This window comes from Bufo bufo, chromosome 4 (assembly GCF_905171765.1).
Source record: "Bufo bufo chromosome 4, aBufBuf1.1, whole genome shotgun sequence".
NCBI classification, from domain to species: domain Eukaryota; kingdom Metazoa; phylum Chordata; class Amphibia; order Anura; family Bufonidae; genus Bufo; species Bufo bufo.
The window spans coordinates 499,509,751-499,537,466 of record NC_053392.1 but is presented as its reverse complement, the minus strand read 5'-3'; the positions used below and the strand labels follow the sequence as shown (position 1 = coordinate 499,537,466).

The following is a 27,716-nucleotide window of genomic DNA, read 5'->3' as shown; positions in this document are numbered from 1 at the left end:
GGGATGTTACAAGGCTTAGAAGTTTAGAAGCAAATCTTGAAATTTTTCTTACATTTTAAAAAACCCAATTTTTAGGGACCAGTTCAGGTCTGAAGTCACTTTGCGAGGCTTACATAATAGAAACCACCCAAAAATGACCCCATTCTAGAAACTACACCCCTCAAGGTATTCAAAACTGATTTTACTAACTTTTTTTTAACCCTTTAGGTGTTCCACAAGAATTAATGGAAAAGAGAGATACAATTTCAAAATTTCACATTTTTGGCAGATTTTCCATTTTTATCATTTTTTTCCAGTTACAAAGCAAGGGTTAACAGCCAAACCAAACTCAATATTTATGGCCCAGATTCTGTAGTTTACAGAAACACCCCATATGTGGTCGTAAACCGCTGTACGGGCACACGGCAGGGCGCAGAAGGAAAGGAATGCCATACGGTTTTTGGAAGGCAGGTTTTGCTGGACTGGTTTTTTTGACACCATGTCCCATTTGAAGCCCCCCTGATGCACCCCTAGAGTAGAAACTCCAAAAAAGTGGCCCCATTTTAGAAACTACGGGATAGGGTGGCAGTATTGTTGGTACTAGTTTACGGTACATATGATTTTTGGTTGCTCTATATTACACTTTTTATGAGGCAAGATAACAAGAAATAGCTGTTTTGGCACAGTTTTTATTTTTTGTTATTTACAACATTCATCTGACAGGTTAGATCATGTGATATTTCTATAGAACAGGTTGTCACGGATGCGGCAATACCTAATATGTATACTTTTTTTTTATTTATGTAAGTTTTACACAATGATTTCTTTTTGAAGCAAAAAAAAAAAATCATGTTTTAGTGTTTCCATAGTCTGAGAGCCATAATTTTTTCAGTTTTTGGGCGATTACCTTGGGTAGGGTATGATTTTTCGGGATGAGGTGACGGTTAGATTGGTACTATTTTGGTGGGCAAACGCCTTTTTGATCGCTTGCTGTTGTACTTTTTGTGATGTAAGGTGCCAAAAGAATTGTTTATTTAGCACAGTTTTTATTTTTTACGGTGTTCATCTGAGGGGTTAGGTCATGTGATATGTTTATAGAGCCGGTCGATACGGACGCGGCGATACCTAATATGTATACTCCCCCCCCCCCTATTTTTTCCCAATTTTTTTTTAGGCTACTTTCACACCTGCGTTCAGGTGTCCGCTCGTGAGCTCCGTTTGAAGGGGCTCACAAGCGGCCCTGAACGCAGTCGCCCGGCCCTAATGCATTCTCAGTGGAGGCGGATCCACTGAGAATGCATCCGTCTGCCAGCGCTCAGCCTCCGCTCCGCTCAGTGAGCGGACACCTGAACGCTGCTTGCAGCGTTCGGGTATCCGCCTGGCCGTGCGGAGGCGAGCGGATCCGTCCAGACTTATAATGGAAGTCAATGGGGACGGATCCGCTTGTAGATGACATCATATGGCTCAATCTTCAAACGGATCCGTCCCCCATTGACTTTCAATGTAAAGTCTGAACGGATCCGCTCAGGCTACTTTCACACTTAGAAATTTTTCTAAGTTATAATGCAGACGGATCCGTTCTGAACGGATGCAAACGTCTGCATTATAGGAACGGATCCGTCTGATGAAACATCAGACGGACCCGCTCCGAACGCTAGTGTGAAAGTAGCCTTACTTTATTTGGGGAAAATGACGTTTTTGTTTATTTTTACTTGAAACTTTTAATTTTTTGGGGGAAAACGTTATTTTTTCAATTTTTTTTGTCACTTTATTTTTTGTCCCACTTTGGGACTTGAACTTTTGGGGGGTCTAATCCTTTACAATGCATTCCAATACTTCTGTATTGGAATGCATTGGCTGTATGAGTAATACAGTGTGTATTACTCATACAGCTTCCGGCCTGTGAGATCCAGGGGGCTGGATCTCACAGGCTCGTCACCGGCCTTAGGCATCACGCTGCCTTCCATGCCATCGGGTCCCCCCTACAGCCGCATGTGGACCCGATGGCACGCCCGATCACCACCGCAAGCAGAGGTAAAAGCCGCAAACCGATCTCCATATTCTGAAAGCCATAGTTTTTTAAAAATTTTTGGGCAACTGTCTTATGTAGGGGCTCATTTTTTTCAGTATGAGATGATAGTTTGATTGGTACTATTTTGGCGTGCGTATGACTGTTTGATCGCTTGCTATTACACTTTTTGTGATGCAAGTTGACAAAATGGCTTTTTGACACCGTTTTTATAAAAAATTATTTACGGTGTTAACCTGAGGGGTTAGGTCATGTAATATTTTTATAGAGCAGGTCGTTACGGACGTGGCACTACCCAATATGTATACTTTCTTTTATTTATTTATGTTTCACACAATAACAGCATTTTTTAAACCAAAGAAAATCATGTTTTAGTGTCTCCATAGTCTGAGAGCCATAGTTTTTTTTATTTTTTAGGCAATTGTCTTAGATAGGGCATCATTTTTGCGGGATGAGATGACGGTTTGATTGGTACAATTTTGGGGTGCATATGACTTTGATCTCTTGCTATTACACTTTTTGTGATGCAAGGTGACATAATGGCTTTTGACAAAGTTTTTATAAAAAATTTTTTACGGTGTTCACCTGAGGGGTTAAATCATGTGATATTTTTATAGAGAAGGTTGTTACATACGCGGCGATGTATATTTTTATTTATTTCTGTTTTACACACTAATATTTTTTAAACAAAAAAAATAAATCATGTTTTAGTGTCTCCATAGTCTGAGAGCCATATTTATTTATTTTTGGGTGATTCTCTTCGGTAGGGTATCATTTTTGCGTGATGAGATGACGATTTGATTGGTACAATTTTGGGGTGCGTATGACTTTTTGATCGCTTGCTATTACACTTTGCTTTTTTGACACTTTTTTTTTTTTTTTTTTTAACGGTGTTCACCTGAGGGGTTAGGTCATGTGGTATTCTTATAGAGCAGGTTGTTATGGATGTAGTGATATCTAATATGTATACTTTTTTTTATTTTTTTTTACATTTAACAGAATAGAAGCATTTTTGAAACCAAAAAAAAAATCATGTTTTAGTGTCTCCATAGTCTGAGAGCCATAGTTTTTTATTTTTTTGGGGCGATTGTCCTATGTAGTGGCTCATTTTTTGCGGTACTCTTTTTGGGGGCATACGCCTTTTTGATCGCTTGATGTTGCGTTTTTAGTGATGTAAGGTGACAAAAATTGCTTTTTTTGACACAGTTTTTATTAAAAAAAATTTATGGTGTCTATCGGACGGGGTGGATCATGTGATATATTTATAGAGCCGGTCATTATGGACGCAGCGTTACCTAATATGTGGGTTTTTTCAATTTTTTTTCAATTTTTTGATTATAAAATCAGGGGAAAGGGGCGTTTTTTTATTTTTTGCACTTTTAGTGATGTAAGAAAAAAAAAATGTTTTGTTTTTTAGCACAGTTTTTATTTTATTTTTTTGACGGTGTTCATCTGAGGGGTCTTCAACATTACAGGATCTGATCACTGTTTCAATGCAGCACAATATATCTGTATTGTACTGCATTGACTATCAATGTATTACACATTGTAATACACTCATAGTTTGCCTATGAGACTAAGCCTGGGGGATGGGCTTCATAGGCCTCCGTACATGCCGGGTCCCAAGGCCTTGGAATGGCTTGGGGCTGCCATGGCAGCCAACGGGTCCCCCGATGGCTAAGGTGAGGGAGTGCAAGCCTACAATATGCTGCAGTCAGCGCCGACCGCGGCATATGAGGGGTTAATCCACTGGCATCGGCGATATCACCGATGCTGGTGGACAGCCGGATCCGTGCTGCTGATCGTGGCACCGTACGTGGGGGAAGAGAAGGACCGCAGGACGAGAATGCTCGTCCTGGGGTGCAAAGTACCAGCCATTTAGGACGAGCATTCTCGTCCTGGGCCCTAAAGGGGGAAAAGCAATATCATTGTATTATTTTGGTTTTGTACAATGTTATAGCAAAAGAAGTAAAGGAGTACCTTGCAAAATTATGCGAACCCAAGAAGATTTGAGTGCTGAGATAATTTTGATCAAGGTGTCAGACCTTAAATAGCCTGTGTAAGACACTCTCCTGTTTCGTGGTCCACTGGGGCCCCCAGGAACTCTTGTGGGGCTCGGCTTGCGGGGGACCCCATTGGAGTAGCGGGACAGGTCACTCATGTGCCTGCGGAATCTTCGGTTCTGACTCCTTTGCGGGTGGATGCGGTTCTGGCGTCCGTGCCAACGCGATCACGTATCCATGCTGGGCCGCTTGAGCATCCGCGTGCACGCTTGAGAGGAGGTTCGCAAAGGGTTACGCGGCCGATTGTACGCGCATCTTATTCACTATGTTGGCCGCTGACAGGGAATATACTTGTACATGAACTCTAGTAGATTAGAGGGCAGGCATGGGTTAAGTGATCATGACCAGCCAAGGCAGCACAAGTGTCAGGGATTAGGATAATCATATGGCCTATGAGGAATAGACACATGGCACTCTGTGATTGGTTAGCAAGTGTTTAAGAGGTGATCTCCCTGGCTGGTCAGTGCCCACTGTTGTTTTGACAACCCGGGTGTATGTTGCTGTTCACATTCTTCCAGACTACCTGTGCATGACCTCTGACTTCCTCAATCCCATCTCTAGAGACTGCCTGTGGGAAACTTCTATGCAGAACAGTTTGTCTCGTGTTGGACCTCGGATCGGACCCTGGAAATGTCTCGTCCCTAGGTACTACGTTACACGGACTATTTCTGTGCATATGAACTTTGGCCTGGTCTGACTGTCCCTTGTGAGTTTTCCTGCACAAATTATTTGGATTGGTTACCTGCATATTATTTCTGGTATGGACTGTACTGCCGTCATTTAATAAATCCACCATTGTTTAAACTCTGTCTGGTTGTTTGGGGTTCTGCACCATTACAGCCTGTTAGGGTTAAGGCTTGTTCACAATTCTTTTTAAGAAAGGTCATATGATGCAAATTTCAAAGTTTTATAAATACCAAGACTCCTCGAACCTTGTCCCAAAAAACAGCGGCCATGTGTTCTTTTAAGCAGCTGCCTAAGGCCTCTTTCACACGAGCGTGACGGATTGGCTCCAGATGCGTTCAGTTAAAGTCTACTTTCACACTCTCGTGTTGGCTTTCCGTTTGTGAGATCCGTTCAGGGCTCTCAAGCGGTCCAAAACTGATAATTTTGCATTCTGAATGGAAAAGGATCCGCTCAGAATGCATCAGTTTGCATTAGTTCAGTCTTCATTCCACTTTGGAGACGGACACCAAAACGCTACTTGCAGTCTGATGAAACTGAGCCAAACAGATCCATCCTGGCACACAATATAAGTCAATGGGAACTCGCACCATTTTGCAAGTTCAGTCAGTTTTGTCTGCGATTGCGTTCAGTTTTTTTCCGCATGGATGCAATGCGTTTTAATGCATTTTTCACGCAGGTGATAAAAAACGGAAGGTTTACAAACAACATTTCTTAGCAACATCAGTGCACAACCTATTGCATACTCGCTTGCGGATGCAATGCGTTTTTTCACTGAAGCCCCATTCACTTCTATGGGGCCAGGGCTGTGTGAAAAACGCAGAATATAGAACATGCTGCGTTTTTCACACAACGAGGAACTGATGCGTGAAAAAAAACGCTCATATAGACAGACCCATTGAAATGAATAGGCCAGGATTTAGTGCGGGTGCTATGCATTCAGGTCACGTAGTGCCCCCGCGTGGGAAAACTCGCTTGTGTGAAAGGGGCCTAACACTCTAAAAATGGTTGAGGCCCACAAAGCACTAGAAGGCTATAAGAAGATAGCAACGCTTTTTCAGGTTGCCATCTCCTCAGTTTGAAATGTAATTAAGAAATGGCAGTTATTAGGAACAGTGGAGGTCAAGGGAAGGTCTGAAGACCAAGAGACAGCTGCTTGTAGTATTACTAGAAAGGCAAATCAGAACCCAGTCTTGTCTGCATAAGACCTTCAGGAAGATTTAGCAAACTCTGGAGTTGTGATATGTTGTTCAGCAACACCTCCACAAATATGGCCTTCATGGAAGAGTCACCAGAAGAAAACCTCTTCTGCGTCCTCACCATAAAATTCAGCTTCAGCAAAAGAACATCCAAACAAGCCTGATGCATTTTGGATATAGAACCCTTTACCCACAATGAGCAAAGGTATGTATGGAGAAAAAAGGAAAGAACACCTCTCCAACTATTAAGCACGGGGGTAGATCAATCATGCTTTGGGGTTGTGTTGCAGCCAATAGCACGGGAAACATTTCACAGGCAGAGGGAAGAATGGATTCAATAGAATTCCAGCAGATTCTAGAAGCAAACATAACACCAACTGTAAAAAAAGATGAAGATGAAAAGAGGATGACTTCTACAAATGGATAATGATCCTAAACACACCTCAAAATCCACATTATACTACCTCCAAAGGCACAAGCTGAAGGTTTTACCAAGGTCCTCACAGAAAATCTGAGGATAGACCTCAAAATAGCAGTGAATGCCCAGGAATTTCACAGTACTGGAAGACTTTTGCAAGGAAGAATGAATGAAAATCCCTCAAACAAGAATTGAAAGACTCTTGGCTGGCTACAAAAAGTGTTTACAAGCTGCGTTACTTGCCAAAGGGGATGCTACTAGGTACTAACCATGTAGGGTGCCCAAACTTTTTCTTTGGGTCCTTTTTCTTTTGAAAATGTAAAAGATGAAAATAAAAAGTTTTGCTTAAAATCCAAGGGAATGTGTCATCTTTAACTGTATCCCTTTTGGAGATCATTTCATCTTAAACTTGCTTAACTGTTAACAGTAACAGTAATTTTGACTAGGGGTGCCCAAACCTTTGCATGCCACTGTATGTGAATGGAAAAATAAGAAAGTTACGGCTCCGGGAAGGCAGGGAGTTAAAAAACAAAAACTGAAAATTACTCAGTCTTTAACAGGATAAACTTGAGAATACTGAATGGAAACCAACTTGTCAGAGTTTAGAGCGTGTTCTAGAGATGTACAAACATTAAGAAATTGTGTCACAATTTTCACATTGCTTTCTCAACATCCTGTTAATGTCTCATGTCACAGACACCAAATAAAGTGTTATGCCTTCTTCTAATACTTCTTTTAATGCCATCATTCATTTACAGTAAGATATCACAAGTAAACTGATGCTATGATCCCATTTTTGTGGAAACTTTAAATATTTACCCTAAGAAAGTTCTGCAGTGCCTCTTGGACTGTCGAGGTGGGGGGATTTCCAAAAAGTGTGGCAGCAACTTTTCTCTCAATCCAGGACAACTGAGAAACCTGAAGAAACAGAAATAATTTATTAGGTCCAACCAAGACATTTCCTTCAGATCAGGCATTTATCCTTAAAGAGGATCTTTCACCTGTATAAACTATGTTAACTGAGTATTCTGCCATATAGAGCGGCGCCCGGGGATCTCACTGCACTTACTATTATCCCCGGGCGCCGCTCCGTTCTCCCGTTATAGGCTCCGGTACCTTTGCTTCTTAAGTTATAGTAGGCGGGTCTTCCCTTGTCCTGTGGGCGTCTCCTTCTGCTAGGCTGCAGCGCTGGCCAATCGCAGCACACCGCTCACAGCCTGGGAGGTTTTTTTCTCCCAGGCTGTGAGCTGTGCGCTGCGATTGGCCAGCGCTGCAGCCTAGGAGAAGGAGACGCCCACAGGACAAGGGAAGACCCGCCTACTATAACTTAAAAAGCAAAGGTACCGGAGCCTATAACGGGAGAACAGAGCGGCGCCCGGGGATAATAGTAAGTGCAGTGAGATCCCCGGGCGCCGCTCTATATGGCAGCATACTCAGTTAACATAGTTTTATACAGGTGAAAGGTCCTCTTTAAGCAGCATTTCTAGAAATTAATAAAATCACATCTATTTGCTTTCTTTCTTTTTTTCTCTTCTTTACAAGGTAGGTCACATGAGTCATGTCTGCATGATTTTCCACTTGCTCTAGTCTTAGAAATCTTGGAAATTTAACCCCTGTGAACTCTGCATCTGATCTCCATTTTTGTCAGATTAGTCAGGGGTGGAGTTTAGCAGTCCTGTTCTTCTGTTGTATACAAAGCAGTGGAGAAAGGTCCCTTCTGCAGCCAGTTATCTTACAGCCAGATACAGGTATGCGAGAAGGAGGAGAAAAATTACAGATCCCCTGGGACTCATATGCAAGAATTATTTCAAATTTTTTCTCAGTCTTCAAGAGAACCTTTTACCAAGAAGCCGCAGTGCAACCTGCATGCAGCATGGTGTAGAGCAAAGAAAGCCTTAGAAGCCAGATGGCCATCCTTTCAATGACTGGTACCCTTCCCTGTATAAGGCCTCATGCACACGACCGTTGTTTTCACATTTTTTGCGCCTCGGGTTTGGACCCCTTCACTTCAATGGGGCCGCAAATGCGGAAAGCACTCCGTGTGCTGTCCGCATCCGTTGCTCCGTTCTGTGGCCCCGCAAAAAAATATAGCATGTCCTATTCTTGTCTGTTTTGCGGACAAGAATAGGCATTTCTAAAATGGGCCGTCCGTTCCATTCCGCAAATTGAGGAAGGCACACTGGCGGCTTCCGTTTTCTGCGGATACGCGGTTTGCGTACCTGCTTGGCTCCTTTTGCACTATAACCTGCTGCCTGCAAAAACCACAGAATTTTAATGGTGATAGGTAAATAGTTTAGCATTAACGTGTTTATCTGACTACATTAGTTTATAACTTTCCAGTTAATATGATTTACTTATCCAAAGTCAAGTTAGCCAACATAAAACAACTCAAAGCCACCATCCAGTCTCATGTCTGAAAATCACTCCGTGATCACCTGTACTACATTGCAAAATCAAAGAAAATATCAAAAGCATTAGGTAAAAAAATAAAAATAAATCAACCTCTACACTGTAAATTAGTTGCTGTTGACTCATCAAACTGTTCATGCAGATTTTTGGGATTGCAGAGAGGCTCAGGTTCGAATCCGACCAAGCGCAAAATCTGCATGGAGTTTGTGTGTTCTCCTTGTGTTTGCGTTGGTTTAGTCTCACACTCCAAAGATATATTACAGGGAACTTATATTGTGAGCCCCATTGGAGACAGCAAGTGATGATGGTGTTCTGTACAGGTGAGTAAAGTCAATAGCATTCTAAAAGTAAAGGGGAATTCCAGCTAAATAAAAAGGCTTGCAGTAGGGTACAAATGCCTATACTCATGTTGCTGATTTATTCTGACAGTGCTTGGTTTCCGCTGTACTTCCTCATGTCCCGACATGGCAGGAAATGGCTATGAATGATGCTCAGATGGGTCAATGCTGCTGCCACTGATTGACCAAATGACATACACAACATCCATTTCATGCCATGTCGGACACGCGCAGAAAGTGGCGTGCAGTGGGGATCCAGACACCACTGGAACAGCAGCAGCAGCAGGAGATCGAGGATATGCTTAATTATTGGCTTACAGTTGCATGAAAAAGTATGTGAACCCTTTGGAATGATATAGATTTCTGCACAAATTGGTCATAAAATGTGATCTGATCTTCATCTAAGTCACAACAATAGACAATCACAGTCTGCTTAAACTAATAACACACAAAGAATTAAATGTTACCATGTTTTTATTGAACACACCATGTAAACATTCACAGTGCAGGTGGAAAAAATATGTGAACCCTTGGATTTAATAACTGGTTGAACCTCCTTTGGCAGCAATAACTTCAACCAAACGTTTCCTGTAGTTGCAGATCAGACGTGCACAACGGTCAGGAGTAATTCTTGACCATTCCTCTTTACAGAACTGTTTCAGTTCAGCAATATTCTTGGGATGTCTGGTATGAATCGCTTTCTTGAGGTCATGCCACAGCATCTCAATCGGGTTGAGGTCAGGACTCTGACTGGGCCACTCCAGAAAGGGTATTTTCTTCTGTTTAAGCCATTCTGTTGTTGATGATGATGGTGATGATGTATAGTCTTGTGAACACGCAGTCTTACCCTTAGGGCCTAGATGCGCTTAGCTGGCTGATTCAAGAAGAAAGCATGACACTTTGCCATAGGCCGCAAAGGCCTAGAGAATAAAGGCACCTATTTCAGAGACCAATTTCCTAGCACTTATCAAATGGAGAATCAAGAAAAAGAGAGTAGGTAGGGGGATCTCAAGGTTCAAAGGGTTCGGATGAGAAATAGAGAATGTGAAGAGAACAAAATTAATAAACGTGAGGAAAAAGTATCTTTAAAATAGAAGGGACATTACCAACCGTGAATTTCTAGACTAAACGTTAGGAAAACCCCCAGAATTATATGAACCAAAAATAAGTGTTATATAGGAAGATCAAACGCCTGTTTGAAAAGTAAGGTTTTCAGAGGTGGGACACGCACCTATCAGACAATGGGGGCATATCCTAGTGATATGCCTCCATTGTCTCAAATGGGAATACCCCTTTAAATTCATACATTTAAATTCCTCTACATTCTGGGCTTTGAAGTCTAGGGGGCGGTCTTATCAGGGATGAACTGCCTTCCCTATATGACTGTGTATACACAGGCAGCTGTCAATCACTGATAGGACCGCCTCCTTGACTTCAAAGCCCAGAATGAGCAGAATTTGATTTTATAAATTACAGTACACTGTATATCAATCTGCTCAGCTCCTCCTGCTCTATAACATGCTGCCTGCAGCTCAAACACTATGTTCAACGTGACAGGTTCCCTTTAGGCTGGGCTCACACTTGAGCGTTTTACAGCGCGTTCAAACGCGCTGTAAAACGCTCAACACATGAAAACCAATGCTTCCCTATGGCCCTGGTTCTCACTTGAGCGTTTTACAGCGCGTTTGAACGCGCTGAAAAACGCCCTACGCTCAAACAAGTTCTTAAACTTCTTTGGGGCGTTTTGACGCGCGTTTGTGGCCATTGGACACTGCAGTCAATCACAAAAAACGCACGTCAAACGCGCATTTACTATTGCAAAAAACGCGCGTTAAACGCGCATATAAAATGCGCTCAGGTCTGAACCCAGCCTCAACCTTGAGTTGTCTACTGCATAATTGTCTGATACAGTGACCTTAGGATCTCTTTTTTTAACAATCTCTTAATCTTAAAAATGTTAATACAGATTCAATTTTCAAAATAGCCGGTAGTTATTACATTGCATTGTTGTGACAATTTTACAAGGGAAACTAACTCAATACACCAGACTTACATTAATTATTTCTGCTAATATTTGATATAGATCAGTTTCATCAAGTCTGTGGTAGACATAATGTACCGATAACTCTCAATAAGAGAATAATGGTCCATTCACACGTCCGTGGTGTATGGGTGTTTGGTGGATCCGCAAATTGTGGATCCGCAATACACCCGGCCGGCACCCCCATAGAACTGCCTATTCTTGTCCGCAATTGCGGACAAGAATAGGACATGTTCTATTTTTTCCGGAGCCGCAGACCGGAGGAACAGTGGCGCGCTCTGTAAATGCGGATGCAGACAGCACACTGTGTGTGCTGTCCGCATCCATTCCTGCCCCATAGGAAATGAATGGGTCTGCACCCGTTCCACAATTTGCGGAACGGATGCGGACCCATTCTGCGGACGTGTGAATGGACCCTAAAGGAAAGATGGGAAGGAGGAGGTGAAAGGGGAGAAAAAGTATGTAGGGGCTAGCTTAAACTAATCGCAAGTTTTTATCCGATCATACGATACCATTGACTGTGGGGGATATTTATCATAACAGTGCTTTACGAGGCACATGCCTTGTTAGAGATTATGCATGTCCCCGGCAGTGTATGCACATAAAAAGAAATCTACGGCAGCAGATTTTGGTCTTCATTTATGCCAGAAAACTGGTGTAAATAAATAAAAATCTGCTGGCCCCACCCTCACCCTTTTTGGAGACGTGGCGAGGGTAGCAGAGAAATGCCACTTGTGACAAAATTTGTCAAAAGTGGCTTATAAAAAGTTGCAAACATGGGGTTTGTGACTTTTTTATTCCAGAAAAGTGGCATAGCGGGAATGATGAATTCCCCTTGTGTGTATTTAGCAGCATTAGTTTAGTAAAAAAAACTAAAAAACTATATTTCACCCAAGGGAGCCAACATGTGATTAGCGCCATATTCTAACAGACTGTTAGCATAAAGGAACAAAAATCAATTACCAAAGTTATTCAACGAAGTCACACGTGACTTCACGAATACCTTACTTCAGATCATCGGAGTCCATACATTTTAATACTGTATGGAGACAGATCTCAGTACAGTAATAATCTGAACTTTTGAATGAAGCAACTTCAGATGTAGCATCCGAAGCTCGCTTCGCTCATCACTAGTCGTGTGCATGAGGCCTGGATGAATAACACAGGAGAATATAAAAAACTTTACAATATATTTTATCAGAGGATGCCTCCTGCTCTTTTCAGGCACCTTTCCTGCCCCCTTCTCTAAGGCCCCTTGCAGACGAGCGTGTCCGGATTAGGTCCGGATGCGTCCCGGTGCATTGCGGCAAACCCGCGCGGGTAGGTACGCAATTGCAGTCAGTTTTGACTGCGATTGCGTTCCGTTGTTCAGTTTTTATCGCGCGGGTGCAATGCGTTTTGCACGCGCGTGATAAAAAACTGAAGTTCAGGTTTGGGTTCAAGGTTGTGGCGATTGTATTATTTTCCCTTATAACATGGTTATAAGGGAAAATAATAGCATTCTGGTGATGGATCATGTGACGGACCATGTGATGAACGTAGTGACGTCATCAAAGGTCCTATTCCTCACAAAAGAAGACAGAAGAGATGCCGGCTGAGCGAACAAGTGGATTAAGGCGAGTTAAATTTTTTAATATATATTTTTTTAACCCCTCCAGCCCTATTGTACTATGCATTCTATATTCAGAATGCTATTATTTTCCCTTATAACCATGTTATAAGGGAAAATAATAATGATCGGGTCCCCATCCCGATTGTCACCAAGCAACCGTGCGTGAAAATCGCACCGCGTCCGCACTTGCTTGCGGATGCTTGCGATTTTCACACAACCCCAGTAATTTCTATGGGGCCTGCGTTACGTAAAAAACGAACAAAGAGGAGCATGCTGCGATTTTCACGCAACGCACAAGTGATGCGTGAAAATCACCACTCATGTGCACAGCCCCAAAGAAATGAATTGGTCCGGATTCAGTGCGGGTGCAATGCGTTTACCTCACGCATTGCACCCGCGCGGAAATCTCGCCCGTGTGAAAGGGGCCTAACTGTTGATTCACTGCTGAGATCAGTCTTCAGTAAAGAAGGCCGCAGTGCTCCAGACTAAAAAAATACCTAGTAGCCATTGGCTCCTGAACTGAAAAATTTAGGAGCCAAATAAAATTTTTAGTCGCCAAATCAAAATTTTGGTATCGTGACAACGCTACGCTGATCAGATCGGCGTAGGGTTGTTTCAATACCAAAATTTTGATTCACTTTCCTCACCATAAAAAAGTATTGCGATACTCAATACCACACAAAAAAAAAAAAAAACACAAAAAAAAAGCCGCGTGCATTTCGCATTTTATGAAACGCTCGGCCCATAATAGACAAGGTGACAAAAAAATTGCAAATCGCATGGTTTTTATTTATGTCTGTCATGGCTCTCACCGCATAGGAGATATTTTTTAATAATTTAATAGTTTGAACTTTTCGGACGCAGCGCTATGTAATATGTTTATTTATTTATTGTTTAAAGGGGGGATTTAAACTTCATATTTTAGGGTACTTTCACACTAACATTTTTCACTGAATACCGACCCATTCATTTCTATGGGGCTGTTCACATGAGCGGTGATTTTCACGCATCACTTGTGCGTTGCGTGAAAGTCGCAGCATGTTCTATATTCTGCGTTTTCCACTATGTTATAAGGGGAAATAATACAATCTACAGAACACCTAACCCAAGACCGAACTTCTGTGAAGAAGTTCGGGTTTGGGTACCAAATATGCGCGATTTTTCTCATGCGAGTGCAAAACGCATTACAATGTTTTGCACTCGCGCGGAAAAATCGCGGGTGTTCCCGTAACGCTCCCGCACATTTTCCCGCAACGCCCGTCTAAAAGAGGCCTTAGTGTTTTTTTTTTACTTACTATTAGCCCCCTTAGGGGCTGGAACCCTTGTCCTATTCACCCTTAGGCCCCTTTCACATGGGCGAGATTTCTGCGCGGGTGCAATGCGTGAGGTGAACGCATTGCACCCGCACTGAATCTGGACCCATTCACTTCTATGGGGTTGTGCACATGAGCGGTGATTTTCACGCATCACTTGTGCGTTGCGTGAAAATCGCAGCATGCTCTATGTTGTGCGTTTTTCACGCAACTCAGGCCCCATAGAAGTTAATGGGGCTGCGTGAAAATCGCAAGCATCCGCAAGCAAGTGAGGATGCGGTGCGATTTTTACGCATGGTTACTAGGATGAAAGTCTATTCACTGTATTGTATTGTTAACATGGTTATAAGGGAAAATAATAGCATTCTTTAATACAAAATGCTTAGTAGAAAGTCAATTGAGGGTTAAATAATAAAAAAAATTAACTCACCTCCTCCAATTGATCACGTAGATGCCAGTCTCCTGTTCTTTCTTCAGGACCTGTCAAAGGACCTGTGGTGACATCACTGTGTTCATCACATGGTACATCACCGTGGTAATGGACCATGTGATGAGCTCAGTGACGTCACCACAGGGCCTGAAGAAAGAACAGGAGACCGGCAGCTGCGCGATCAATTGAAGGAGGTGAGTTAATTTTTTTATTTATTTTTTTAACCCTCATTGGCACTGCGCCACCAATGTTTATTATACTGGGGTGTTGGGGGGGGGGGGGTGGCGCACTGCACCACCAATGAAGATAACTGATCTGTTAATACAAATACAGGAGGCGGGGGCGGAATTAAATAGCCGGCACCTGACTTCTATGACAGGGAGCTGCGATCCGCTGCAGTTAACCCCTCAGGTACCGCACCTAAAGGGTTAACTGCCGCTGATCGCAGCTCCCTGTCATAGAGGTCGGGTGCAGGCTATTTGATTCTGGCACCTGCCTCCTGTATTTGCATTAACAGGTCAGTTATCTTCATTGGTGGCGCAGTGGCTACAGCCCCTCCTCCTCCTCCCGTCTCTCTTCCTATTGGCGGTGGCAGCACAGGGGGAGGGAGAGACTTCTGCACTGCGCTGCTGAGAAGAACATCGGCGGCACAGCAGAGAACTATCAGCTCCTGTGCCCGCCGCTGTATTCAGAGCTGCGGCGGCGGGTCTAGTCGCAAATGGCGACAAGACTAAAAAGTCTTGTTGCCATTTGTAAATTCTAAGTCGCATTGGCGACCATTTTGGTCGTCATCTGGAGCTCTGAAGGGCTGCCCACTTGTTGAAGGATCAGATTACAAAGAAGTCTATGGATAAGGGAGGAGGAAAAGGAGGAGAAGGTTGCTGCAGACAGGCAGCGAAAGAGACTGGCACAAGAACTGGTGCATGCCAGTGGTTTCTAGCCACAGCTTATAAAAAAAATGAGTTATACATAATGCAAAAGGAAAACTGAAAAAGAATTACCAGATATGTCATATAACGGCCAGAAAAAGTTTTATTCCTCAGATACCACCAAATGGTGGCTTACTGTGTAAAACTACCTGAAACAACAGTTAAACCCTAACAATATTTTTATCCTACTGCAGACAGAGCATGAGAGGGAGGCTCCTGCTTCAGCCAGTTGCCTTACAACCAGACACAGTAAGTGAGGAGGAAGGGGACATGGCTGAGCTAATGGGATATATAGAGAAGATTTCTATATATTTTCTCAGTTTTGATTGTTGTATGCGACTAAAAACTTCATCTTTAAGACAGTCATGGACCATTTTATTTGTACATTGAATGCCTGTTGAGACATATAGGGGAAATTTATCATGATTAAATTTATATTGCTGGGGAATCTGTGGGTAAATTCATAAGATTCAGTGGCATACTTAGAACAAAAGGGGGTCCCCTGTCAAAGATCAAAATGGGCCCCTGCTTTTAAAGTGTAGGGTTTTGTGACTCAAGACAGAGGGCCTTTCTTGTTTGACGCCCCCCCCCCCCTTAGTGGTGGCTCTTCTCTCTAAATTAATAGATGGGAACTACAACTTCCATCATGTCTAAACAGCCTACAGCTATCAGGGCATGCTGGGAGTAGTTTTTCAAAAGCCGGAGGGACACAAGTTTCACATCCCTGGCTTGTGGCTGCAAACAGAATTATAAGCCACTTACTAAAATTCATAATACGATTAACCTTATTATTAGCTGACCAGCTCTGATTTCTTGTTCTGAGAAGCACTGTCCCCTTGTTTATCACAGACAGAATAATGCTCTGGGCCTAAACATGGCTGCTGTTGGAGGGACATGTGTACTGACATGTCCATCAGAAGCCCCAATTAGAAAACACTGTGCATGGAAAACTAGCTGCTGATGGATTCGTTGGGCCAAAGATCCCCCTCCACCAGCAGTGATGTTTAGGACAGGAGCTCCGTGCAGTCGGTGAACAAGACAGTACTGAACAAGATGCTTCTCAGAATGCTGGTGCTGGTCCTCTAGTAACAACATCATCACAAGATTTTCTTTATTTTCGGTACAACATCTACATCATTAGAAAAGCACAAAACAAAAAGACCTCCACAGACTAGGAGAAAACTATACATGTTTTATAAGATTTATAACAGAATTATGATGTAACAAGAGGAGTTTCTCCAAAGACAGAGATCATCAGGCCGAGAAGTAGTGCGTGTTCGAAACCACAAAGGTTCCAATTTCCATTTCAGTGAACAAGAACATGGGCAGCAGTACACGACTAGAGTGATGCTTAGCAAACGACTGCAATTTTTACAAACGAGTCAAAGACAGCAGTTTGTACTCAGGTTATACTGAATAATATCTTGGCGTCCCTCCTTTCAAAAAGTACATTTTCTTGACAAAACATTCATTTCTTCTGTCACCTTTGTGCAAATACAGCAACCTAAAACATTTGTATATTTTAGGTAGTGTAAACATAATAAATCATATATAGTGCTGCTTTAGAGAAAAGTAAGAAAAAAAATGTGCTTCAAAGTAGATGCAGAACTCAAAAATAGGAAACGATGCTACAACCTGGAATATAGAAAAGATTATATAATCTAAACCTAAATCTTAAGTTTTTACATGAATAACACTAAATAAACAGGACAGAAATTCTCAGGATGAAGTTTGGGTGTAACTTTGATATTTCAAATGATTCCTGCCTAAGAAAATCTAGACATGATGGGGGGGGGGATTAAATTCTGGCTTTAAAAACTTACGACTTTTTGGGCTTATTTCAGCCAGAAGTTGCTGAATTTGTACCCCACACCAGTTTTGAAAAATTGGCATTGTTTCACCCCAGATTTATCACTGTTGCAAGTTGCAAAAACCATTCCAGTAGTAGGGTGATGTAAAAAAATAAAGTAAAATGGAGTAGCCCCATGGGGGTCATATCCTAAAGTATTGTGTATAAGAAAAGACTTGAAAATTATAGTGAGGTGGGTGAAGGAGAGCAATTGCCAATGCATCCTAAAGGCTGTATTACACTGCCCGATGTAAGGGCAGTGCGAGGGCTAAAGGATGAGAACACAGCCATCAGAACTCGTTAGCACTGGCCTGATTACACAAGCTGATGTGTTCCTCCCTCATTCACTTCTATTCATCATTCTCTAGATGTACCGCCAATAATCAGCATCTTTCATCCTGATGAAAGATGCCCATCGCTCGATGAACAAGTGTTTGGCTCGTTCATTGGGTGATTGGCTGCTTGACTGTACTAGCCAATTCAATATCAGCCCTCTTCAAGGGTTTGGGGACCTAACTTTTTCCATAGCTTATGCAAGTATCCTGTCCTCTCGTGTCTGTCTTAGGCCTCATGCACACGACAGTATTTTTTCACGGTCCGCAAAACGGGGTTCCAATGTTCCGTGATCCGTTTCTGGTTTTTTTTCCGTGTGTCTTCCTTGATTTTTGGAGGATCACCAGACATGAAAAGTGAAGAAAAAAAAATCAAAGTCAAGTTTGCCTTGAAAATGATAGGGGAAAAACGGACACGGATCACGGACGCCGATGACAATCTTGTGTGCCTCCATGTTTTTTCACGGACCCATTGACTTGAATGGGTCCGCGAACCGTTGTCCGTGAAAAAAATAGGACAGGTCATATTTTTTTGACGGACTGGAAACACGGATCACGGAGGCGTATGACAAACAGTGCATTTTCCGAGTTTTCAACGGACCCATTGAAAGTCAATGGGTCCGCAGAAAATCACGGATAACGGAACAACGGACACGGAACCCAACAACGGTCGTGTGCATGAGGCCTTACTCCGACTCAAGCATACCCTATGGCTTTTGAATGGGTCGATTCCCTAGAATTAGCAACCGTGTCTCAGTCTATATCACTCCTTTCATTTTTCAGAGGCCAATGAGCAATCTAGGCAAATGCTCCCAGTTTCCTTTGCACCAATTATGATCATACTTTCCCAATGTGGTTCATCACACATAGCATGTTATGTCATTAGAAGTTTCCTTATACACCAGCTGTTGTACAATCTGCAGATCTGATCTGATCCTGTGCACTTCTAGGAAAAATATTTCTTTGCATGTGGTTTTACTCCATCACTAATACAGCTCTCAGCTAACCAACCACAAAACAAAGTACTTTCTGAGTACAGAATTACAGATGGCAAGTCTTAAGACTTTGACAGAAGTGTAATAATAATTAGATCATAGTTTTATAGCACGACACTTGAACATGGTAGGACAGCAAGTCTCATTTTACTCTGCAGAGATACTAACAGCATAACAGTAAAATAGTGTTCAGAGTAAGGACCGTGTTAGCAGAATGAATCACAGTCAAAGAGGAAATCCAATAAGTTCAAGTACCATACGTGTGAGTCAACTATCTAGTAGGTTTTAGGGTGTGAGGCAGACAGATCTTTTTCCTCTTCACATAAAATGCCGACATTTATTTTTGGTACCTTGCATATGCACTTTGTAGACTATAAACTGACTGTATTAGTCACGGCAAGACAACCTACTACACAAAATGTATTTACAACCTTAACTTAGAATCAGGGTGCATTACTAAGCCAGAAATGAGATACACACATACATTATATATATATATATATATATATATATACACACACACACACACACACACATACATACATACATACATACATACACACACACACATAACACACTTGCGTTGGTGTTTTCCTGTATGAGATCCGGCAGAAAATCTCAATATTGGAAAAAAAACATGTCCGTTTAGTTCTCATGCATTCTCAATGGAAGGAGATCTGTTCAGGATGTCTTCCGGTCCGGCAGCATTCAGTTTTGTGACCGGATGGAAAACCGCTGCAAGTTGTGGTTTTTGTCCAGTCATAAAGACGGAAAAAAATTGTTACAGCACTGAAAACAACGCAAGTCAATGGTGACAGATCCGTGGATTTAGGAGCCTAAAAAAACAGATCCGTCACTCATTGACTTTCAATGTATTGAGTGACAGATCCGTTTTGATTTCTCACAACCGCATCCTAACGGAACGGATGCATCCTGATGTGCAAAATCAAAACGGATCCATTTAATTCCGATATTGAGATCCCCCACCGGATCTCAATACCAAAACTAGCAATGCAAGTGTAAAAGTAACCTAAGCAAAGCTAAATTTCTTGACGCATGCCTTTCATAGGTTATAAAATAATAAAGTCAGTTGCTCATATCTGCTAATCCTACAAATGGTGTAACCTTAGACAGTCCGTCCTTAGACAGTCCGTCCAGACCTGCATCACATTTATCACACTGACTCATGCCGATGTTATATTTGTTGCAGACACCTTTTTCTAGCTCTATACCACCTATTGGTTGGCTTACTTTGAGATAGAATTTTACGCCAGAATTGGGTCGTCATTTTGGCACAAAACATCACGCTTTAGGCCACTCCCCCTTTCCCATGAAGCTCCATTCTTTCTAGTTAAGCCTGCTGCTTTGGAGTAAGTCAGCAAAAAAAGCGTAGAAACACTAGCTGTGCCAAATTGGACCAAAATTGCGACAATTTGAGCCAATTTTTAGACAGATTCCTGATGAGTCACAGGAATGCTACAAAAATATTGTAGGGAAGTCATTTCACCACTGAAGTGAATTTTTGGCAGCAAGATATTGTTTGTCAAATACGCCAATTTATCATCTGCCAACTTGAGGCTGCAGTGTGTTGACCTTGCAGGGAGATAGTCTGATTACAAGTGTAGTTCCTTTAATGGCTTGCCTTGTGTGACCATTGATAACATTCAGCTTTATTCCATTGCTGCTACTTGATGAAGGGCTCGGCCTCCAGCAGATCTCCTATTATCTCCTGGTCTTCACCCGATTGTCCAATATAGCACTGGCTGGGGACTTAGATGAAAGGAATCAGTTCCCTGGACGGAGTACAGTGCATGTCTATCTCTGGCAGTCTCATGGAGCGGCAACGCAAATACTTGACCACCACTCCATTCATACGGGTGCACAGAACCCAGATCTCATTACTGGTGGAGGTCTGAGTGGTTGGACCCCACTGATCATATAATTGTCTCCTATCCTGGCACAACTCCCTTTTAACATCTCAGCACAGAGACTACAGAATCTTCCTAACAGGGAAAACACCAGGAAGCCCCATCAGAGAATTTCTACTGGACTGAAGGGGACAGCTCTGAGTCTTGAGGAGGCCAACATCTTGATCAGTAGTAGCTTTCCTGTTGCTAATTACAATTTTGGGTTGGGATTTTGTCTAGATAGATAAGGCTCTCCCTGACATAGGGGCATTTGGAAGTATTCAACCTTCTACAGACCCAGCTTTTCACTTTTATGGCTATAATACTAAGTAGATATGTCAACTAAGCTACAAAAGTGGACAGGTATTGCTCCAGTGTTCCTGATCTGTCTGCCTCTAGCAAACTGCCCAGACAGATGGTAACACAGGCATCCTTAAAAGAAAAGCTGAGGTTCAGAATAGGAGCCACATCAGCTCTGCAGTTGGAGTTTTCCCACTTTTGGATTGATTTTATGTTCACCTCTCATGAGGTCAGGCAATTTGGTTTTCTGGGTTTTCTGCCAATCATAGGAGGGTGAGCGGAGAGAGAGAGAGAGCAAACTCATGAATAAGCCAGACTCCTCTCTGGCAACGAGTGCCGTCTTCTCTGCAACACACTGCCAGTATGAAACTGTATGTTCTCAGCAGTGGTGTTACTTCAGCAAGTAAATGACAGACCGCTGATTTCAGCATGTCTGTAGCTACCTGACGCTGCCACTTTTCGCAAAGTAATGCCCTAAAATAGATCATAGTACATCCAAACATGATATACAGCAACATAAATAGAAATATTGGACATGTTCTTGGAGATATCGGCCATTTTATTTGTACTGTATCAAGCAGAGTCCATTGGTCAACATCACTGGAGCGTGACAAAGGTAGAAGCTGTACTGCTGGTTATTGCAGAAATGGAAGAAAGACTACTTACAGTATAGCACCATCTGCCTAAGAGGTAGTATTGAAGAGGGTCTTCTGGATGGAGTTCTATGGCTTTATCCAAATGCTCCTGAAATGTGAACATCATTTCATTGTTTGAATTCATAAGTTATTACCATGTTTTACCAAAGGTGTTTTGAACATCTGAAGACTTTGGGTACGACCACTGACATGTTGCTGATTTAAAATCTGCAAGGCAAGTAAATTTACAATGCGGATTTCTTTAAGTGTGTTCATGACATTTCGTAAAATCTTATCCACTTTATTGGTACTGTAAAATGCTGCGGATTAGCCACACGCAAATCTCCAGTGTGGACGTACCCTTTAGCTCTAAATACATAACAATAACTGGTTTTATACAGCACCACTGGTTTTCCCTGTTTGGATGACATTTACTGGTAATCAGCACATTGGAGTAGATTTTGCTAAGTAAAAAAGCGATGCAAGTGATTTGCTAGCAACACTTAGGCTGGGTTCACACTTGAGCGTTTTACACCGCGTTCAAACGCGCTGTAAAACGCTCAACACATGAAAACCAATGCTTCCCTATGGCCCTGGTTCTCACTTGAGCGTTTTACAGCGCGTTTGAACGCGCTGAAAAACGCCCTACGCTCAAACAAGTTCTTGAGCTTCTTTGGGGCGTTTTGACGCGCGTTTGTGGCCATAGGACACTGCAGTCAATCACACAAATGCACGTCAAACGCGCGTTTACTATTGCAAAAAACGTGCATAAAAACGTGCGACAAAAACGCGCGTTAAACGCGCATATAAAATGCGCTCAAGTGTGAACCCAGCCTAAGAGTTTGTCCACACAGGAGAGGTTTTCTGTGGATTTTCCACAATAAAAATGCCAGAATGAAAAATGCACTCTAGAATGGTGAGGACTTTGTTCCAGAATTCAGAGTGTAAACACTACAGGTTTTCCGCAGATTTCACCATCTGCATTTGAAATCAGCAGTGGAAATCCACAAAAATCAATTGACAAGTTACATGCAATTTCTGTGGATGAGATGTTCTAAAATCTCCACCATTTCCTGGTGCAGTAATACGTTGTGGAAAATCTGCAGTGTATCGCCATGGCCCTCAAAGGCGTTGTCCAATCAAGGGGGGGGGGGGCATCCCATGGTAGAGCATGGTATTGCCACTTCATCCAATCTCTATTGGAGTGCCAGATATATATATATATATATATATATATATACATATATATATATATTTTTTATTCAAAGCTTGATATCATGACTTTCTTCACCAAATTGCTATGAAAAGTGCAGCATGCACCATAAGTGGACTTTCCCCACCCCTCCGAGCTGAAAGGTTCTGCATGGTTTCAGATTAATAGCTTCCCTTAGGACGAGCCCATCTTGCTTCTGGCTTCCCCCTTGGCTGCCACCCATTGTCCACCAGGAGCCAAAAGTTTATGTCTGGCTCAATCCGCACCCCAAAATGGTCCTAGTGACAAATGCAGAAAAATAAAAGTAAATGTGTGTTGTGTAATGGCTTGGACATCTGACTGGAATGATAAAGATTCCTTATATTGTGCCTAGCCGGCTTGTGCATAAGCAGAAGGGAGCGTGCTCAAATGTGAGAGTGAAGTGCGTGCAAGTTTACAGTCACTCCCTGGGATCCCACTCCCAGCGAGTCCAGGCAACCTAGGACACCACTCAATTCTGCACCTTGGGCTTGCACACAACCCGACCTCATGACTTTGCTCACGAGCTGCAACTAGGCCATGTGACCGATATATGGAGACGTCACATGGCCTAGGAAGAGGCGCAGCGCTCACAAAGTGCTGGCCCTTTTTTACATCTGATCGGTGGGGTCCTGGGTGACGGACCCATGCCGATCTGATATTGATGACCCATCCTGAGGCTAGGTAACCAATATTAATTAACAGATAACTCATTTAATCTTAGACAAAAGGCAGAGACGTAATATCCGGCATTTCCAGAGAAAGTGAACGGAGTTCTCACAGGGTTTATTGCCAGGGGGGAGCCTCAGAGGTTGGACCATAACTGATCAGACATTTATCGCTTCGACTAGCACTGCACATTTATCACTGTGAATAGGTGATTATTCTGGGACAACCCTTTTAGGGCCTGATTTTGTGTTCGGGTGCAAAATATAGCATCATCAAAGCTGCCCATTGACATAGTACATGTGGTTTTCTTGCCATTGGTGGACTGGGCCACGTGTGCATGTTTATGGGAAGGTCAAGGAAGATGGCTGTTGGTCACCAACTACATGTATATTAAGTTTATTGAAATCTCAACAGGTATTTACGACCTTGCAGATTTCTAATTAAACATACATGATGGTTGAAAAAGATATCACTTATGTAATTTAAATCTGCAAAAATACTTCACTATCAAATGTGTATCTTGACTGACAGCAATCTCTATGTACAGTCAAACACAAAAACCTGTCCATCACTGAGTGGGACCGTCCACTGGACTCCTAAACACAGAAAGAGCAGGGATGTGAATGAATAACATACAATTTACATAGATTTTTCCCACAAAATTATAAATCAATCTACTCAGTTCTTCCTGCTCTGTAACATACGGCCTGCATTTTCCATGTGACAAGTTTGCTTTAAATCATAAGTTGAAAAAACTGATCTAATGGTTGAAGGTTGACCCTAAGCTTCAAATGCCTCCTCTCCTCTTGAAGGTGACTCTAAGCTTCACATATCTCCTCTCCAATCCACCATAGGTTTTTAACAAACCTTAAAGAGATAGCCGTTCTTGATTTTATTCTGGACATTGTCAAATTCAGACACGTATCCGCACATAACTGCATACCTAGAAAAACAGAATTGAAAATGGCATGATCAGTGATATATTAACTGATAATCATCCATTTACAATAAATCATTTTTGGAGGTTTTTGAGGCTTGGTTTCTATGTTAGATACCTTAAAGATTTCTGATTATTATTTTTTTATCACATTTCTGTCTTTTTTCTTTGATTCCATTATAATGCTTACTTATCTATTAGAAACATGTAATTAGCCCAATAACTGGGACTTTGAAAATAAACCTCCAGTAAGTCTCCATCTACAGGGATTTGTTCTGGGGTCAGGTTACTTTTAATTAATGCTCAGGAAAGTGCACTGTTGTGCTGGAGCCCCACAGCTACCATTCAGATGTCAGCTTTTAGAACCTTAATGAAGTCATTCTGTTTGAGCCTCCAGGAGTTAAACGTCAGCAATATTTCCTGACATATTCCTCAAACAGAAGTCCTCAACAAATGCCACTATACAGTGATGAAGTCTCCCAGGACTGGACTGATTAAAATCTGAAATTTTGGTTAGGGTCCATTCACACACATACGTGTGTGATTTGCGGATCCACGGATCCGCAAAACACGGACACGGCAATGTGCGGTCCGCATTTTGCGGACCGCACATTGCCGGCACTAATACAATATGCCTATTCTTGTTCGCAATTGCGGACAAGAATAGGGCATGTTCTATTTTTTTCGGGAACGGAAATGCGGACCTGGAAGTGCGGCCCCATAGAAATGAATGGGTCCGCAATTCCGTTCCGCAGAATTGCGGATGTGTGAATGGAGCCTTATCCTCACGCACATTAGATTGGCAAGGAAACCGGTTTCACAAACAGTGTTTTGTTGAAATGGCATTTTTACATGCATTTTTCTCCCCCCCCAAAAAACTAGTTATTTTAAAAAAGCTTTTGGATTGTGGTATTCTGGTGGCGTTTTTATTTTTTCTCCTAAATGCAGCATTCTCTGGTATGGCATTTTCCCACAGGAATTGAAAAGGGCTAGAAATAAAAAGTTATAACTGTAAAAATGAAAAAAAAAAAACACCATAAAATACACATGCACTATGGAAAACGTGAAATTCATAGCATTTTTTTTACAAGCATTTACAAACACTGAAAAAAAAAAATGCGGGAGAAGGAGCCCTTTATTGTCAGAATTTTTTAACAAATATACTATAGTAAGTGCCGACGTAGTGGTCATGATTGGACCAGGTGCCTTATGGAGTCCAATGGCCCTATACAACATAAGAAGATGCAAGTATTAGGCTAGGGCTGCACGTGACATATGTCGCACAACATTCATGTCGCATCAGTGTCGCGCAACATTTATTGTAATGATAGTCTATGGTGTCAGACTGCACCATGCTGCGACTGCGACACGGCAGGTGCAAAAAATTCATCAAAGTTGGATTTTTGTGTGACTGTCACGTTGCAGTGTGATACCATAGGCTATCATTACAATAAATGTCGTGCGACATGAAACCAAAACCAGTGGTGAAGCCTACTTAGAGATCAGGTGTAATGATTTGATTTGCACCTATTTTGCACCTATTTTGACCTGAATCTGGTTTTGGCTAAAAAAAAAAAAAAAAAAGATCGAAATAACTGACCAAATAACTGAAGTGTGAAATCAACCTAAATTAAAAGGAGTCTGCAAGTAGTTTTTACCAGGCAACACAGCACTAGGTAGGGGCCAGGGAGAGAATAACAAACCAACAGGAGTAGTATGAATATAAATGTTTATTCTGCCAGATTCTACTCTCTCAAGTGCCCAGGAGGTGGTGCTTCACTATGAAGTGCCCTCTGCACTGAGCTGCTTCAGTCTCTCCCATCTGCCTTTAATGATAGCTGCAGTGGTCTCCTGGTTGGATGCTAAAGCTGTCACTCAGAGTATAGAGAAGGGGCTGTGAAGCAGTTTAATGCTGAAAACACTTCAGTTAAGCATCGCTCCTGAGCACTAGCAGGAGCAGTGCCCAGCAGAATAAAAGTTCATATTCTTACTACTCCTAATAATAAAAATTCTGCAAAAGGTATGTTTTTTTTTCTTTCCTTGGAACTTGCCTAGTGCTTTCAGTAGTTTTGCATGGTCAAAATTGATGACAGACTCCCTTTAACGCAAAACGCATACTTTGGTTGTCTTTGTACAAAATGCTATCTAGAAACCATTGTAAAACTGTGGTACAAACACCAGTGAGTAATGCTAGGTCATCGTTCTACATAAGAGTGACATTTGCATGTAAATCAATGCCTTGACCATTGACTTCAGTTACTTGAAAGACAGTGTCCTGAATGGCACATTCCTCCTCCTAGACAGAGGCCGTCTGTTCCTGTGTCTATTCACCCTGCACCCTTTGAACAAAGTGGCTCACACATGCTGATTTACCCACTGGGAACCATGCACAGGTCATTCTCTCATATCACAAAACCAACCAAACACTTTTCAGATGTTCTTGCTTCCTGGCAGCGCTGCCAATGCATACACCATGGCAAAAAAAAAAAAAGAACTGCTGTAAATTCAGCATGCCAAATAAGAGCACTGAGCCAGCAGGGGATAAACTGTGCATAGGAAAGAAGACCAATCTCCCCCAAAACATCCAGGAACACAACTAATTATATGGCTGCAATTAATCTGCCAGTGAAAGGCAATCCCACAGTTCCTCGAAAAGTAAACACAGTAGTTGGCCTTGCGTGAGTCCTGGCGAGATTGTCAAACATTGTGGGGAAGGATGCAGACTGTGATCAAAGAACACTGAAAGGAATCTGGCTAATCTTGCTGGTGCTCCTGTCAGCTGCAGCGGTAGCGTGCAAGAACTTCTCACAAGGAGGAGGGGGTGTAGTAGCAGAAGGGTCAATAGGGTTCATTCATTAAAGAGACAGCTCTTTAAACTACCAAGTGAAATAATACAAGGAAAAGAGTATCTATTTCCCATTCCAAATGCCTAAAGTTCCTGATTGTTTTGCGAAGGTTCCCTTTACTTTAATTTTGAATTTAAAGTAGAACTGTACTACACGTATCATCTACCATCTTAGATATATCATAGTTCATTGCATAAGTTTAATTGATAAAATAATTCCTCATATCCTTATAGTCTGCGATAGTATGTTTAACAAATACTAACCTAGAACAGAGTGTAGTATATCTTTAAAGCAGATTTCTGAGAGCAGAACATTTCTAGCAGGGAATGTTAAAACAAGTAAAAGAAGAATACTTACCTACCTGCTCCCCCTTTCGTTCCAGCGCCACCGTATCGGTGCAGCCCGCCAGTTTTTCTTTCCGATGATGCAGTGGTGACCCACATGACTCCACCGACAGGTAGTCAGGGACATCATGGTTGCAGAGAGACTGACATTGCTACGTACCTCACGTGACTGCTAAGGCCAGTGACTAGCTGCAACAATCCCGTGGGATAGTCAGGGACATCACTGC

At 42.2% G+C, this 27,716-nt stretch overlaps 1 protein-coding gene across 2 annotated transcripts in view; it reads right to left on the bottom strand.

Moving 5' to 3' along the window:
- RMDN2 (regulator of microtubule dynamics 2) overlaps nucleotides 1-27,716 on the bottom strand; it is a 124,977-nt gene that overhangs the window by 28,184 nt on the left and 69,077 nt on the right. For both annotated transcript variants that reach the window (XM_040429612.1, XM_040429611.1), the window contains exons 6-8: nucleotides 24,230-24,305; nucleotides 21,494-21,571; nucleotides 7,192-7,290 (exon numbers count right to left, since the gene is read on the bottom strand). In XM_040429612.1, the coding sequence (XP_040285546.1) occupies nucleotides 7,192-7,290; nucleotides 21,494-21,571; nucleotides 24,230-24,305 (253 nt within the window). The remainder of the gene's footprint in view (nucleotides 1-7,191; nucleotides 7,291-21,493; nucleotides 21,572-24,229; nucleotides 24,306-27,716) is intronic.